This window comes from Cucurbita pepo, chromosome 6 (genome assembly GCF_057944985.1).
Source record: "Cucurbita pepo subsp. pepo isolate OVF chromosome 6, ASM5794498v1, whole genome shotgun sequence".
NCBI classification, from domain to species: domain Eukaryota; kingdom Viridiplantae; phylum Streptophyta; class Magnoliopsida; order Cucurbitales; family Cucurbitaceae; genus Cucurbita; species Cucurbita pepo.
Genome location: NC_141803.1, coordinates 2,563,509 through 2,578,171, shown reverse-complemented (window position 1 = coordinate 2,578,171; position 14,663 = coordinate 2,563,509). Strand labels below are relative to the sequence as shown.

At 37.9% G+C, this 14,663-nt stretch overlaps 3 protein-coding genes across 6 annotated transcripts; 2 read left to right on the top strand and 1 right to left on the bottom strand.

The window, feature by feature from the left end:
• The first annotated feature begins 683 nt into the window (after nt 1-683).
• TL29 (ascorbate peroxidase 4) lies at nt 684-4,685 on the top strand. 4 transcript variants are annotated; one of them, XM_023679195.2, is made up of 11 exons: nt 684-852; nt 927-1,028; nt 1,304-1,388; nt 1,576-1,610; nt 1,758-1,823; nt 1,939-1,979; nt 2,244-2,374; nt 2,622-2,728; nt 3,562-3,699; nt 3,993-4,127; nt 4,322-4,685. In XM_023679195.2, the coding sequence occupies exons 1-11, from the start codon at nt 751-753 to the stop codon at nt 4,430-4,432; spliced, it is 1,053 nt and encodes a 350-aa protein (XP_023534963.2). In that variant the 5' UTR covers nt 684-750; the 3' UTR covers nt 4,433-4,685. The 4 variants fall into 4 exon arrangements, with proteins under 4 accessions (XP_023534963.2, XP_023534965.2, XP_023534964.2 ...); XM_023679197.2 differs by having other exon boundaries at nt 713-852; nt 905-1,028; nt 1,287-1,388; XM_023679196.2 differs by having other exon boundaries at nt 714-852; nt 905-1,028.
• Nucleotides 4,686-8,194: 3,509 nt separating this feature from the next.
• LOC111797709 (VQ motif-containing protein 9-like) lies at nt 8,195-9,915 on the top strand. The gene has a single exon (XM_023680817.2). It carries the CDS (start codon nt 8,471-8,473, stop codon nt 9,473-9,475), a length of 1,005 nt encoding a protein of 334 aa, XP_023536585.2. The 5' UTR covers nt 8,195-8,470; the 3' UTR covers nt 9,476-9,915.
• A 1,750-nt stretch (nt 9,916-11,665) lies between these two features.
• On the bottom strand, nt 11,666-14,064 carry GRF1 (general regulatory factor 1). The gene is given in 5 exon segments (XM_023680163.2): nt 11,666-11,939; nt 11,941-11,981; nt 12,092-12,208; nt 12,697-12,819; nt 13,421-14,064. Coding segments are annotated over 5 exon segments (822 nt in total). The 5' UTR covers nt 13,907-14,064; the 3' UTR covers nt 11,666-11,884.
• Nucleotides 14,065-14,663: the final 599 nt, after the last annotated feature.

Below are 14,663 nucleotides of genomic sequence, written 5' to 3'. Positions count from 1 at the left end.
TATTAGAGGTGTATATGGGTTGGGTTGGGCTGAGGGATTTTTCTATTTTTGGGTTGGATCCGGGTTGGGTTGTTAATTTTTTTTAAGTTTTAAATAAAAATAATAAAATAACATCGTGGTTGAGGGATTTCTCTATTTTTGGGTTGGGTTGTTGTCAATTTTTTTTAAGTTTTAAATAAAAATAATAAAATAACAAAATAAAAAACATGTATGGGAACTCTCCTAACTTGCCTAAATACGAGCAAATCGATTTTGTTCGGGTTCAGAAAAAATGAACTCAACCCTACTCGAAATGCTAATCCAACCCAACCCTTATAGTTCGGGTTGGATTGGTCCGGGTTGTCGGATTCAATACACCCCTATTAGATATTAATATTTTTCCTGTTAATTAGTAATATATTTTATTTTATTCTCAAGATTTAGTTTTAGATAGGGTAGGTTCTATCCGATAGATAATATTTTTAGATCTGTTCACACTTTTGAGTGGTAGATATTATGTCAAAATTGTGTCCTAAATTTGGAGTAAATATTTATTCCATTAAAAAAGAATTGATAATAATTTTTATTTAAGAAAATGTATATTGTGAATGTATCTACTAAAATTTGGAAGTAAAAGGATTATAGGGATAAATAAATATAGCGCCACAGAATCTCTGTTCGCTAGTCCATTCGCTCCATTCCGTTCTTCCATTTTCTTTCTTCCACAGAGTTACAGAGAGCGAGAGAGAGAGAGAGAGAGCTTTGTTCACAATGGGAGTCTCCTTCCTCTCGTCCCTGACTTCCTTTCCTACTCTCGTTCCTCCTCAATCCGCTCTCTCTTCCGCCACTGCATTTTCTCCTCCTTCGCACATTGTAAGTCTTCCGTTTCTTTGATCATGCGTTTCTAATTTCTGCCTCATCGTAGATTCTTTTGTGTGAAATTTCAGGTCAGAGTTCGTTGTGCTCAGATCAAAACGGATGCTAACAATGAGGATCGGCAGTTTAGTAGAAGAGATTTTCTTCAAGGTTTTGGTGGTACTGTTGCCCTGGTGAGAGCCATTTCTTTCTCTCTCTCTGTGAATTTCCACATTCTTTTCTCCGTACTATGAGAAATTTCTTTGACGAGTGAACTAATTCGACCAGTGCTTTAAGTGTTACTCGTTTTTTCTGACGAAGTATTAAGGATACGAGTTAGTTTAGCTGCTTTTGCTCAGCATGTAAGAAGAGAGTGAGCGATCAAACGCTTATTTTAGAAATTTATTTGAGTTTGAATGAATTAGAATTAAGTGATGATGAGTTTCTGCCAGTTGCGACCTCTTCTTAGGGATTAATGGTGAACTCTGACCTAATGGTGGAGCCGGCTTATGCTGCTGATTTAATACAGCGCAGACAGCGATCTGAATTTTTATGTAAGTTATAATGCTCTGCATTACTGTTTTCCAGTCGATTGTTTGCTTTCATTTTTGGAAATGATGTTACCATTCCCGAGTGGTTGAAACTTCTTGTAAATAATGCAATGTATTGTATTTCATTCAAGTGCTTACATTCTTACAAATGCCTCTATTACTTATTTTGCTTTTACAATATTGATTGCAGCAAGTATGAAGGGGACCTTTTATACGGCTATTAAGGTATAAATCCAATAAATCATTACTAGACTCAAGCTGATAGATTGATACCTTTTTTAGTTTGCACACTTCTGGATCTATGTTCTTATAATCAGACACTTGGTCCTTTGAGAAGATACTCATCCCCTTTCTTTTCTTTGTTTATCTCAGAAGAATCCGGACATTGTACCCTCCCTTTTAACATTGGCACTAAATGATGCTGTGACTTATGACAAGGTCAGATAAAAATACTTCCGCTCTAAGAATTTACATTACTGGATTTAATTTTATTGCATCGACAAACTAAATAGATTGGAAGGAATACGCTAATTAAATTTGATTGATTTTGTAGGCTACTAAATCTGGAGGGCCAAATGGATCCATCCGCTTCAGGTGCTACATTTTAGATGCCATTTCCTTCTAGCTGAGAAATAATTCATTAACTTCCATATTCGTGCATTATTGATGATTCACAAACGCTTCTCAAATATGGGGCTTTTTATTTTATTTTATTTTATTTTTTTATGAACATTGTATTATTGGTGTTAAATCATTATCCTTCCTCGTTTTATAGTTCCAATTCTTTTCAGCCAACACATTAGCACTTTCTCCACTATAAAATATATTAACTTCTTTTACATGCTTTCTTCCATGAAGTTCAGAGATTTCCAGACCTGAAAATGAGAATCTTTCTGCTGCCCTGAGTTTATTAGAAGAAGCCAAGAAGGAGATAGATTCATATTCAAAGGGTGGACCCATTTCCTACGCAGATCTTATCCAATTCGCAGGTTTAATGGCTTAACAATTCCCATCTCTGGACTTCTTCAATTCATTGATCAAGTTCTTTCTGATACCTTTTTTTTCTTTCTTTTTTTAGTTTTTTTAGTAAATTAAAATGGTGCCGGTAATTAGCTAAGTTGTGAGTTGGAAAAGGAGGTGATAGTGATCTGAATCTCTATTCGTGTATTCTACTAATGCTAGTGCGTTTTCTGAATAAATAATATCAATGAGATCGAGTTCATTTTCTCCATGCAGCACAAAGTGCCGTTAAATCCACCTTTCTAGCTGCTGCCATCAGAAAATGTGGCGGGAATGAAGAAAAGGGAAATTTGTTATATACTGCGTATGGTTCCAACGGGCAGGTCTGTTATGCTGCATGGATATCTGAATGGTTATCACAAATATACTCATCTAGTACATGCATGAGCCTGCGTAATTGTGTCTGTAGATCTCCTTCTAGTTGAACTGCCGAGAGATCTTCACTTTAGCATCCACCCCCCCGGATGTTAGAATGAGCCCGAGTAAGATCTCTCGGCAGTTCAACTAGAGGGTTAGCATAATATTCCCATTAGTGATACTGTATTTCTGAGCTGACAATCCTCTGTGGTCTGATTTTCAAAGACCACCTTTCTTCTTGAATCTGCTGCATTCTTAGGCAACGAAAGGCATGCAATCAATTTGATCTTGTCAAGGGATGTTAGAGTGAATAAGGTTATTAAAAAAGAATGCTTCTGGTTACCAAAGTTAGTTGAAATAATCATGAAAACGAGTTTCTTGCATCTGTTTATAAACAACATAAGATTGTGCTAACTCAATTGAGGGACATGCTTTAAGTCATCACTACTTAGTTGCAAATACGATTGGTGTGGATACCTAGAATTACTCGTATTAATTTATAGCTGTCAAAATAATTATACCTACTTATGTGCTTTCTATGGAAGTATTTGTTGAGTGAACTAAATTTTTCAGTATGAAATTTGGTTGAGTTGATCTAAGGATCTCTACTTTTCTTGTTCTAATTGGTTGACCATTTCTCTGTCTTTGTCTAAATGGATAGAGAATAGATACTTTATTCTGAATATTGTAGTCTATGCTTATGCAGCAAAGAATTTTGTGTCAAAAAGGAACATGACATTTGACAAACTTTTACTATTTGGGGCATAACCCAAACAACAATGTCTCCTTGTGCCTACAGTGGGGCTTGTTCGATAGGCAATTTGGAAGATCAGATGCTGAAGCGCCTGATCCAGAGGGAAGGGTTCCCATCTGGGGGAAAGCTAGCGTGCAGGAAATGAAAGAAAAGTTCTCTGCTATTGGACTTGGTCCACGACAGGTATGTTCCTTAATTTAAAGTTCCATTTGAAATATTGTTCTGCCTTACAAGATGTAATATGTCCATATATTTCTTGCGGATTATATATGTTCAAAAAACTTAATTGGTTGATGTAGGCAAGTATATTAAAAACTTAAAGAAAAGTTGATCACTCTTATAACACGGTATAATGCAAGAACTGGTATGATGAATGAGGAACAAAGATGCAGGACCCTGAAATTATGTTCAGATGCATTTGTTAGCGTATAATATTTAGTGAATGAATGCTAAAACCTTGTTTGGTGATTCTCCAGCTAGCTGTGCTGTCTGCATTTTTGGGTCCTGATCAGCCAGCAACCGAAGAATTTTTAGCCTCTGATCCAGATGTTCTTCCATGGGTTAAAAAATATCAACGGAGCCGTGAAACAGTATCTCAGACTGATTATGAGGTCAGTGCATAATTATTTATTTCTTTTCTAGTCAGAATTAATGTGGATAAAACTAAAGACTAGTCTTGATGTGAGAATGTTGAGATTTCTACCCTTTTTTAGTGGGCATGAATAGGATTCTCATACTATGTATATTTTGACTTCACCTCGAATTCTTATACTCAGCTTTATGGCTTTATGGCCTATTCTTTCAGGTCGATCTAATAACTACTTTGACAAAGATAAGTAGCTTGGGACAGCAGATAAATTACGAAGCTTACACCTACCCAGTTAAGAAAGTTGATTTAAGCAAACTCAAGTTATAGTGAGTTTTGAACGGATGTTATACTCTTAAGGATTTGGTCCACAACAGGTATGTTCTTTACTTAGCGAAGTCCATTTTAATAGCATGTCTTTGAGACCAAGGTCGCCCTGGTTTTTCGATTTCAAGATCGAATTATTAACTTTTGAGATGGTAATTAGTGTTTATATAAACTGAATTATGTTTAGACCGGCCCAAAATCTCACTTTACTCAAAACTCTGTTTAATTTTGATCGTGATGAGCCATATTTTTTAAACCAAGACCACCAGGTCTTATGAGTTTGAGACCGAACTATCAACTTTTGAGATGATAATTGGTATTTTTTTATCGATTGACTCAAAATCTCACTTTCATTCGATGCTTGCTCTAATTTATGATCATGATTGTGCTTAAAAGTCAATACCAAGCCCTCAAACACATTATCTTCAACACTTTTAAAATTGAATTTTCATTTCTTGACTTTATATAGCACTTAAACCCAATTCAAACTACTTTGTGGAAGCCACATAACGTAAGTCCAAACCCATGGACCCATGGACGAAAATTCTCTCTTGAAAGTGCCTAAAAAAGCTGTCACCCAATAAATGAAATTTATGAACACAAAACTAACCCTACTTAATATAATTAATTATTGTATCTTAACATTATTTGTGGCAAATGAATTACACTGTTAAATAACTTTATTATTATTATTTCTTTTTTCAATTCACTTTTACAAATATTCTTTAATGCCTAAACAACATTATAATCCTTTTTATAATGAAAATTAGGAGATAAAAGAATAAATATAAAAATAATAAATTGCATAATTCGCTTTCAAACTATAAAAATAATAACTGGAGGAAAATAAAAGAAGAAAAAAAAAATTAAAAAGATTCTGTAATGATGTTTTTTTCTTTGAGATGGATGAAATTTGGTGACAACAACGTCCTTCCTTCCCGACGGTTGCTTTGACCAGAAATAGTACTCTTTGACTCACTTTTCTTTTGTTTCTTTATGACCAATTTGCCCCCTGACTTCTCATATTTTAATTTCTTTCGAAATTATAATATAAATATAGGAAATTTGTGTAATATGCAATGTTAAGGATAAAATGGAGGCATGATGGATTCAATACCAACCAAACAAAACACATGGACACCGACCCGAAACCAAACTCGAGATCTTCCCTAACATAGCCTGCTTTTTGGAAGACATCGACCCAAGTCTCCTTCGATTGACCTACCTTTTGAACCTAATTCAATAGAGAACTAGTGTGTGACAAGCATTACACTAGTGTGGAGTCTCCATTGTTTTGTAAGTCACTTCTTGTAATGACTCATGTCCAAAATTTAGATTAAGATTCAGATGGTCCCTCCTGCAACATGGTCACGTTACCTATTTCTTGTTTTCTAAAAGTGAAGACTATCCCCACAAACCAATATGAGTTCTTCTAATATGTTTTGTCTTCATACACATGTATCTCGGAAAAATTCCTAAGAAGTCACTCAACATAGTAATGTTCAAAGTAAAACACGTTTAATTATAGAGTTCCTATAATTGAGCCACAAAAAAGAAAGGTGCATTATGTTGGTATAAGTAGTAACTTCCATTTTCTTTTAAGTTTTTCTTAGTTATCTTTCTTATTCACAGAATGACTCTCATTTAGATGTGGCATCGATTCATCACCCAAATTAGATAATTTTTTTTTTTTTTTTTTTTTTTTGTCAAGATATACACAGAACAAACTCATAGACGAGTTTATTATTCAAATAATTTTTTTTTTTTTTTTTTTTTTTTGTAGACACCTTCACCCAGTTACATGGTCTGGTTGGTATTAAAATCATTTTTAATTATATTTCCTATTATTATTATTATTATTATTATTTTGCATTTATAATTCAATTTTTTAAAATAGAAATACATCGTCACTTATGAAATTAAATATGGTAGTATAATTCAACCGAATTTAATTCATTTGGTAAAGGTAGACCCACACATATTTATCGTACAATTTAAAATCAAGTAATTATAAAAAAAATTATATATTCTATTTAAATAAAAGTGGTTATTTGTTCTCACCCACTAACCAAATCGTATATTAGCCAAATAAGAATGTAATAATTATTCTTTAACAAAAAAAATGGCAATTATAGAAATAGAGAATATGATAATTTAAATAATAATAAATAAAATTAATGATATTAAAAAATGATCGTTTCTTAAACGAAGAGAAATAAAGAAGAATATTAATTAGAAAACAAAATTTGTGTAATTCACGAACGTTCTATATTTGCTTAAGCAACCAATAAATATAAATATTATTAAAATATAGAAAACGTTACAGATTCCTTCATGCTTATCTAATGACACGAATTCTTCATTTCCAATACTTTAATTTTTTAATTTAATTCCAAACCTCGTTCTTGTCCTATATGCCCCAACGTGAATAATTATAATTATTTCTAAAATTTATTAAAAGAATAGGAATTGAAATGAGACTAACCTCTTATGATCATGTTCCGTGAGATTTCACATCGGCTAGAGAGGAGAACGAAGCATTACCCATAAGAGTGTGTAAATCTCTCTTTAATATACGCATTTTAAAATCTGGAGAGAAAGTCCAAATAGGACAATATCTACTGGCGGTGGGCTTGTACCGTTACAAATGATATCAGAGCCGGACGATGTGCCAATGATGCTAGACCCCCGAAGGGGAGGTGGATTGTGAGATTCCACATCGGTACAATGATGCTGGACCCCCAAGGGAGAAGTGGATTGTGAGATTCCACATCGGTATAGTGATGCTCGACCCCCAAGGGAGAAGTGAATTGTGAGATTCCACATCGGTACAGTGATGCTAGACCCCCAAGGGAGAAGTGGATTGTGAGATTCCACATCGGTACAGTGATGCTAGACCCCCAAGCGGGAGGTGGATTGTGAGATTCCACATCGATACAGTGATGCTAGACCCCCAAGCGGGAGGTGGATTGTGAGATTCTACATCGATACAGTGATGCTAGACCCCCAAGGGGGAGGTGGATTGTGAGATTCCACATCGATACAGTGATGCTAGATCCCCAACGGGGAGGTGGATTGTGAGATTCCACATCGGTACAGTGATGCTAGACCCCCAAGGGAGAAGTGGATTGTGAGATTCCACATCGGTACAGTGATGCTAGACCCCCAAGCGGGAGGTGGATTGTGAGATTCCACATCGATACAGTGATGCTAGACCCCCAAGGGGGAGGTGGATTGTGAGATTCCACATCGATACAGTGATGCTAGACCCCCAAGGGAGAGGTGGATTGTGAGATTCCACATCGATACAGTGATGCTAGACCCCCAACGGGGAGGTGGATTGTGAGATTCCACATCGGTATAGTGATGCTAGACCCCCAAGGGGGAGGTAGATTATGAGGTTACATCGATTGGAGAGGAGAACGATCTACATTTTAAAACTAAATTCGGAGAGAAAAAGCCGAAGAAAAAGCCCAAAGAGTACAATATTTGTTACTAGTGACTTGGGCTGCTACATGTTCGAGATTCAAAACATAATTTTGAATTTGAATTCAGTATGAACATTTTCCTATATCTCTCATGTATGACCACATTAAACAGGTAGAGAATCATAAACATATGAAAATTGGTGTGGCCAAAATGACATTACACATGATTTCATAAGAATTATTGGTAGGTGGGGCAAAGCAAATGAGATAAGAGTAAGAGACTCCACTTGTTCTGTTCTCTCTCTCTCTCTCTCTCTCTCTCTCTCTCTCTCTCTCTTGTTTCCGTGATATAGAGAGTGTTTGTACAGGTGGGCGAACTCTGGAGAGCCTCAACGATATCTTTTACCTCTAAATATTTTCATTTTGTTCTTCAAATTTTCTTCTGCCTCCCCTTTCGGCCGACTGCAACAACAAGAACAACAAGAACAACATCGTCCAATTTCACAGACGTTGGATTAGATTAGATCTACGGTTGTGTTTAGAGCAAGAAGAGGGGTCCGGCCATCTGGGTTTTGATTTGATTTTGTTTTTTTTTTTTTTTTTTGTATGAAATATGGAGAAAAGCTGCCAATCTTCTGTGACGGGAGATTCCTCCGCCGCTAATAATGGCGGCAGTGCGGCCGCCACAGGCAGGGACCAATATCTCAGGCACCTCGATAAGCTTTCCCACAAAATCTCCAAGCCTAGTTTCGGTAAGAAGCCCGGGGGGTTTGATTCTTCTATCCATTCCAATCCTAATTTTACTCAGAATCAGAGTCTCCCTCAACCGCCGCCGCCGGAATTGGCGGTGCAGGCTCAAACCCAACACCCACCGCAGCACAATCAGCCGCCGGTTTACAATATCAACAAGAATGATTTCCGAGATGTGGTTCAGAAGCTCACCGGATCGCCGGCACATGAGCGGTTCTCGACTCCACCGCCGATTCATCCACCGAAGCCTCAGAGCTCTCGCCTGCAGCGAATCCGACCACCTCCACTTGCAAACGTCAGTAATCGTCCTCCTCCGATGATAAACAGCGCCGTTCCTATCCCACAGTCGCAACAACCACCACCACATGGCCTGAACCCTAGAAATTTCATTTCATCGGCTAACAATTTCGGCCCCATTGGACGGCCCATTGCACCGCTTTCGCCTCTGCCACCGCTTCCAGCCGTCCACGCGCCAGCTGAATCTCCGGTTTCAGCTTATATGAGATATCTTCACAACTCATTTTCAACTCTGGATTCTAATCAGAAACAATTCTCGGGGTTTTCACCTCTAGCACCTCTTGTTTCGCCTGGTTGGAACAATTTGACCGCACAGCAACAGGTTCCACCGCCGGCCATGGCGGAAGCGGCCACTCCTCCTCCTCCTCCACCTTCGACGGCTGCAATGGCTTCAGAACCTCAATTCTCGATGCCCTCTTCGCCTCTTCCATTCGGATGCATGAATTCACCAAGATCAGCATACCCTTTGCTGTCGCCGAGCTTGCTTTTTTCGCCGGGGCCGTTAGGGTATCCGCAGCTCCCATTGTCGCCCACTGTGCCAGTGCCAAGCCCCAGATGCAGAGGCCTCTGAGTTTTCTTTCATCATATGGTAAGTTTGAAAAGAGAAATTGGTTAATCTTTGTAGTTCCTCACAGCTCTCAGGTTCTTTGTTTTCACTATTAGATTATTTTGTATACATGTTAAGATGAAGGGTAATTTGGATGATGATGAGTTTGTGAATTGGGAATGAATTTCAATTTCACTACTGGTTCAGAAACTGGAGTTGGATCTGTAAATCTCCTGGAACACCTTTTTTGTTTTTGTTTTTGGTTTTGGTTCTTTGTGTTTTGAGGGTTAAGGGTTACATTTACGGCATTCAAATGCTATAAGATTACATGTAAGAGACACTTTTTAAGCCTAAGCTTTGTTCATCTGCCTTACAAGACCTTGTCATTTGGTGGCTGGAGCTCATACTCAACAGTCCTGATATTGCCTACATGTTAATGAGATGGAATCATAGTATTTTAAGCATAGGCTCGAGCTCTCGTAGATGGCTTTCTATTCCTTCAACAACCCTGCTAACAGTGAAATCGAGCTCGGCCCGGTTGGACTCGATTTGTCTAGTAACGATTAGGGCCATTTCACGAAGCTTAGCCTATGTTTTCGAATTTGATGAGATCTTGTTGCAAATTGTTTTGCTTTTACATGGGGTTTATAGCAAATAATCTGTGTTCCAAATTGTGCTTTACGAAGATCAAGTAAAGAAGATGGTAAGGAGGTCTGTTGTGTGTGTGTGTGTGTGTGTGTGTTTGGAATCCATAAAGCTGGTTTTCGCTGCTACAGAAAGAGCTCCCAAATGGCATTCTTGTGGAATTAGAAAGCTGGGAGTTGCAATCATTAATGTTCTACTGTGGAAGTTTGAATATTATTCTTATTTTTTGGCCCATTAGAGACATTTGAACTTAGTTTTTAAATCTCTTGGATTTTATTGCATTCGTCAACCTTCTACTTTCTTTGACACTACGTTAAGTGGGCGAAAGCAACTATAGTTGGATTGGTTAATTGACTACAAAGTAGGATGCTTGGAAGATGAATTTTGGATGAATTTGCAACAATTTCATTCCCATTCCTCCTTTTTGGAAGCAGTAATCATATTCTTACTTCAAATATTTTCTACTTCCACCCGTCCTAGAAATGAGTGGAAAAAAAAAGCGAACTTATGCTCGAAGGGGACAATATCATTCCATTGTGGAGAGTCGTGTTCGTCTAACATGGTATCAGAGTCATGCCCTAAACTTAGTCGTGCCAATAGATTAGTAAATCCTCAAATGTCGAACAAATGACTCCAAAAAAGAAAAAAAAGTCTACTAATCCTCAAATGTCGAACAAAGGACTCCAAAAAAAAAAAGTCTACTAATTCTCAAATGTCGAACAAAGGACTCCAAAAAAAAAAAAGTCTACTAATCCTCGAAGTCAGTAAAAAATGACTAAGACTCCAAAGGAATCGAGCCTCGATTAAGGGGAGGCGTACTTTGTTCAAGGGGAGGTGTTGGATGATGAAAGTCCCACATCGGCTAATTGGAATGATCATGGGTTTATAATCAAGGAATACTCTCTCCATTGGTATGAGGCCTTTCGGGAAAGCCCAAAGGAAAGTCATGAGAGCTTATGCTCAAAGTGGACAATATCATACCATTATGGAGAGTCGTGTTCAAGACAACAAACCGTCTAAATTTCGAAGTTTGTGTCTGCTTGGTCAATAGTTCTTAAAAATGGATGATCTAACATATTCTAATGAGATCATAAGTGCCCCTAAATAGACTAAAGACCTAACAAGCATTTGAAACATTTATAAACATTCATAGGGTTTAAAAATAATTTTCAATCAAAAGAAAATCAGTGAAAGAGTAACTGAAATTATAATTTGGTTTGGAAAGAGTAAAGAATTTTAAAATACGTGTAAACGTGTACTATAATTAAATAATAATCCCTTCTAAACTAGGCTTTCACAACATACCTGACCGCAGATATCAACTGAGCACTGAAAAGATGACCTCACAGAATCATAGGCAGCCCTGCAGAAACTGAATACCAAGGCATCTATGATAGCAATTTCTTTGCAATTGGAATTTCTTTCATCTCACCATTCACCAATCAACATAAATCCCTAAAACTACATGTGCCACGATCACATATAGCAGGATTCAGATCAGATATCATAGGGAAAGTTCATATAATTACTTGAGGAAGATCCGTATCGAATAAAGGTAGATCAATTACATGATGCTTAATAATATGTAGCATTTATATTGGATTAAAAAAGCCAATTCAGAGACATGGAATTGATTGGTCAATAGAAGAAAAAGAAACGAGGGGTCGGGGGAAAGACAAACGAGCACGTTTTTTCCAGAGTGTGGTGATGATTATAAGGCTAAGAAATACCTAGATAACAATGGAAAAGCCAAAGTTCCAAACAAGCACTTCTCCAGAATAAAACATGTTAAGGAGAAGTTGAATCCTGCACGTGCAAATCGATTTGCTCACTACTATTCGTCATCGCGTTTGGGAGCTGCTTCTTTGATGTCATCTCCATCATCCTGATAACAACCCAGAAAAGAATTTGTGCATCAGTAGCAAATATAAAGTGGCAATAGTCAAGACACAGGAGCAGATAATCAACAAAGATTTGAGAACATGAACTAATTACCTGCATGTCCGAAGTCCATAGGGTGAGGTTGTCACGAAGAAGTTGCATGATCAAAGTGCTATCTTTGTATGATTCCTCGCCCAGAGTATCCAACTCAGCAATTGCCTCGTCGAAAGCCTGAGAAGTACGATGGTAAGTGATTTGAACTGACTTATAGACTACAACTGAAGGAAAAAGATGGTGTCATTCCAGACTTACGAACAGAAAATATATGGTTCGAGGTAGGGGTGAAAATTGAAACCAAAGAAAAGAAAAATAAAGAACTGAGCAAATTGACCAAACCAAAACAGCTCAGTTTCACAATACTTAGAATCCAAAATAGCTCAACCTGTTCAAATATGGTCCGTTGGTTGATTATGATTGATTCATTTTTACTTGGTCTTATACTTTGTTTCAGTCAAATTGATTGATTTCCAGGCATGGTCAGTTCAGTTTATAACAAAACAATAAAAAATAAGAATGGGTTGGCTGCGACATCAGCCAAAATCTATACCAAAGCGACTCACTTGCACAATGTTACACCCAATTTTAGGTTGCAAATATTGAAAGAAATAAAAATTAGCTTCAGGACATGATGCAAGGGAGATGTAAAACAATCGTGAAACCTGTTTAGCAAGGCTGCAAGCACGATCAGGGGAATTCAGAATCTCATAGTAGAACACTGAGAAGTTCAAAGCCAGCCCAAGTCGTATGGGGTGAGTAGGAGAAAGTTCAGCATTTGCAATATCCTGCAAACGTAAGAGTTGCACTTCATTAGAACAGTAACTTAAGCTACTCGTAGCCCGAGTATGCATATGGTTAATGCAATCATGATTTTAATTTGAAGCTTAAACCTCACTGACAAGCAACTCGCATTAAATGCAAAGGAATCGCTACAAAAACAATTTGAAGTTCATATTTTCCCATAACTCTTCCCAAGAATTGCGATGCAGTGAATTTTAAGCATATTGAAATCACTTTCCCAGACAAACTCGTGATTTAACGAGAGATGATTAAATTTGTGCTGAAAAGAAAGTATCAAAAGAGAATAGGCTTAAGAATAACGAAGGGGGAAAGTCTACTTTGATGGATTTGTTTCTTCTCAAAACAGACAATATTATCTCATAAACGCAGGAAATTTGATCGAGTATGTAAAGATCAACGCAGTATTTTGTTAGTTGATTAAAATGTCTCCAAGGGAGAAAACTGCGAGACAAGACTGGGAGACCTAAAGGTAACTACTCCACGACATTCAAATAGCACTTGGAAAGAATGAGAGAACGAGTATTAGATACCTAACAAACCGACTGATTATGATAGGTGCATCGTAAAACAGAGACGGAATCAAACCTGAGCAGATTTATAAGCAGTGAGGGTACTTTCGGCAGCTTCCTTCCGCTTGGCTCCGGTCTTGAATTCAGCCAGGTATCTATGATAATCGCCCTTCATTTTGAGATAAAACACCTTGGAGTCTCCGGACGCAGCGGAGGGAATAAGGCGCGAGTCAAGAAGATTAAGGATCCCATCGCAGATGTTAGACAGCTCAGTCTCGATCTTGGATCTGTAATCTCGGATGATCGAGACATGATCATCGTTCCCTCGGCTCTCCTCCTTCTGCTCAATGGAGGAAATAATCCTCCAGGAAGCTCTACGCGCTCCAATAACATTCTTGTAAGCAACAGAGAGAAGGTTCCGCTCCTCGACGGTAAGCTCCTCGTTGTCTACGGCGGCGGAGACCTTTTCCATAAACTCAACCATCTCCTCGTAGCGCTCGGCCTGCTCGGCAAGCTTAGCAAGGTAAACAAACTCCTCGCGAGGGGAAGAGGCGACCGCCATTGCAGAAACAAAGAGGAACGATTAGATCTTATGAGTTCAAGAGGGCGGAATCGAAATCGAGGGAGAAGGAACCGAAGGAGTTGGAGTATTTGGTGTTCGAGTTTTTGTCTTCCTTCTGCGAGAGCGAGAGAGAGAGAGAGAGAGATAGTGGATCGATAATTGCGTTGAGGACGAAGAGCAGAGAGAAGAGATGGATTAAATGTGAGCCGTTGGATTCAAGATGGACGGTGGAAAGATGTTCAAAACTGTGCGCCTCCTGTTTTTTTGACAGCTTTTATTATTTATTTTTTTCTTTTTCCTTTTAGAAATCTTCGGTTTGACAGCCTGACATGTACTAAAGCAGCTGGCAAGCACGGGTTTTTCTCCCTCTTTTTTTTCTTTAATGTAATGAAAAAGTTAGCTCTTTTTCGTGAGATGTTGTTTGGGCCGATGGGCCTAATATGGGCCTAAGTTCGGCCAGTCTTTGGCCCATCAACCTCTTCTGAGCCCATCCGTACAGCCCATTTTCAGTCCACTAAGACTTCTCGTGAATGGAGCGTGGGATGATTTTTAAATATATTTTTAAAATGATAAAAATGAAGACTTGGACACGTGCAAACTCCACAACCGAGGGAGGTTGGCGTTGAGATCCCAAGGGTGGGTCTCACGTGCCATCACGTGACACCCTTTAATATTTTATTATATTCTCACAAACTTACAAATCATACACACACATTCCCTTCCTTTTCGTCTTATGAATTTTTAATATTATATCTAA

Excerpts from the sequence above, each read along its gene's own strand:
- LOC111797709 (XM_023680817.2), top strand. The coding sequence starts at position 8,471 with ATGGAGAAAAGCTGCCAATCTTCTGTGACGGGAGATTCCTCCGCCGCT.
- TL29 (XM_023679195.2), top strand. The coding sequence starts at position 751 with ATGGGAGTCTCCTTCCTCTCGTCCCTGACTTCCTTTCCTACTCTCGTT. Across the intron at positions 1,029-1,303 it reads TTGGTGGTACTGTTGCCCTG|GGATTAATGGTGAACTCTGA; the intron begins GTGAGAGCCATT and ends ACCTCTTCTTAG. Across the intron at positions 1,611-1,757 it reads CCTTTTATACGGCTATTAAG|AAGAATCCGGACATTGTACC; the intron begins GTATAAATCCAA and ends TGTTTATCTCAG.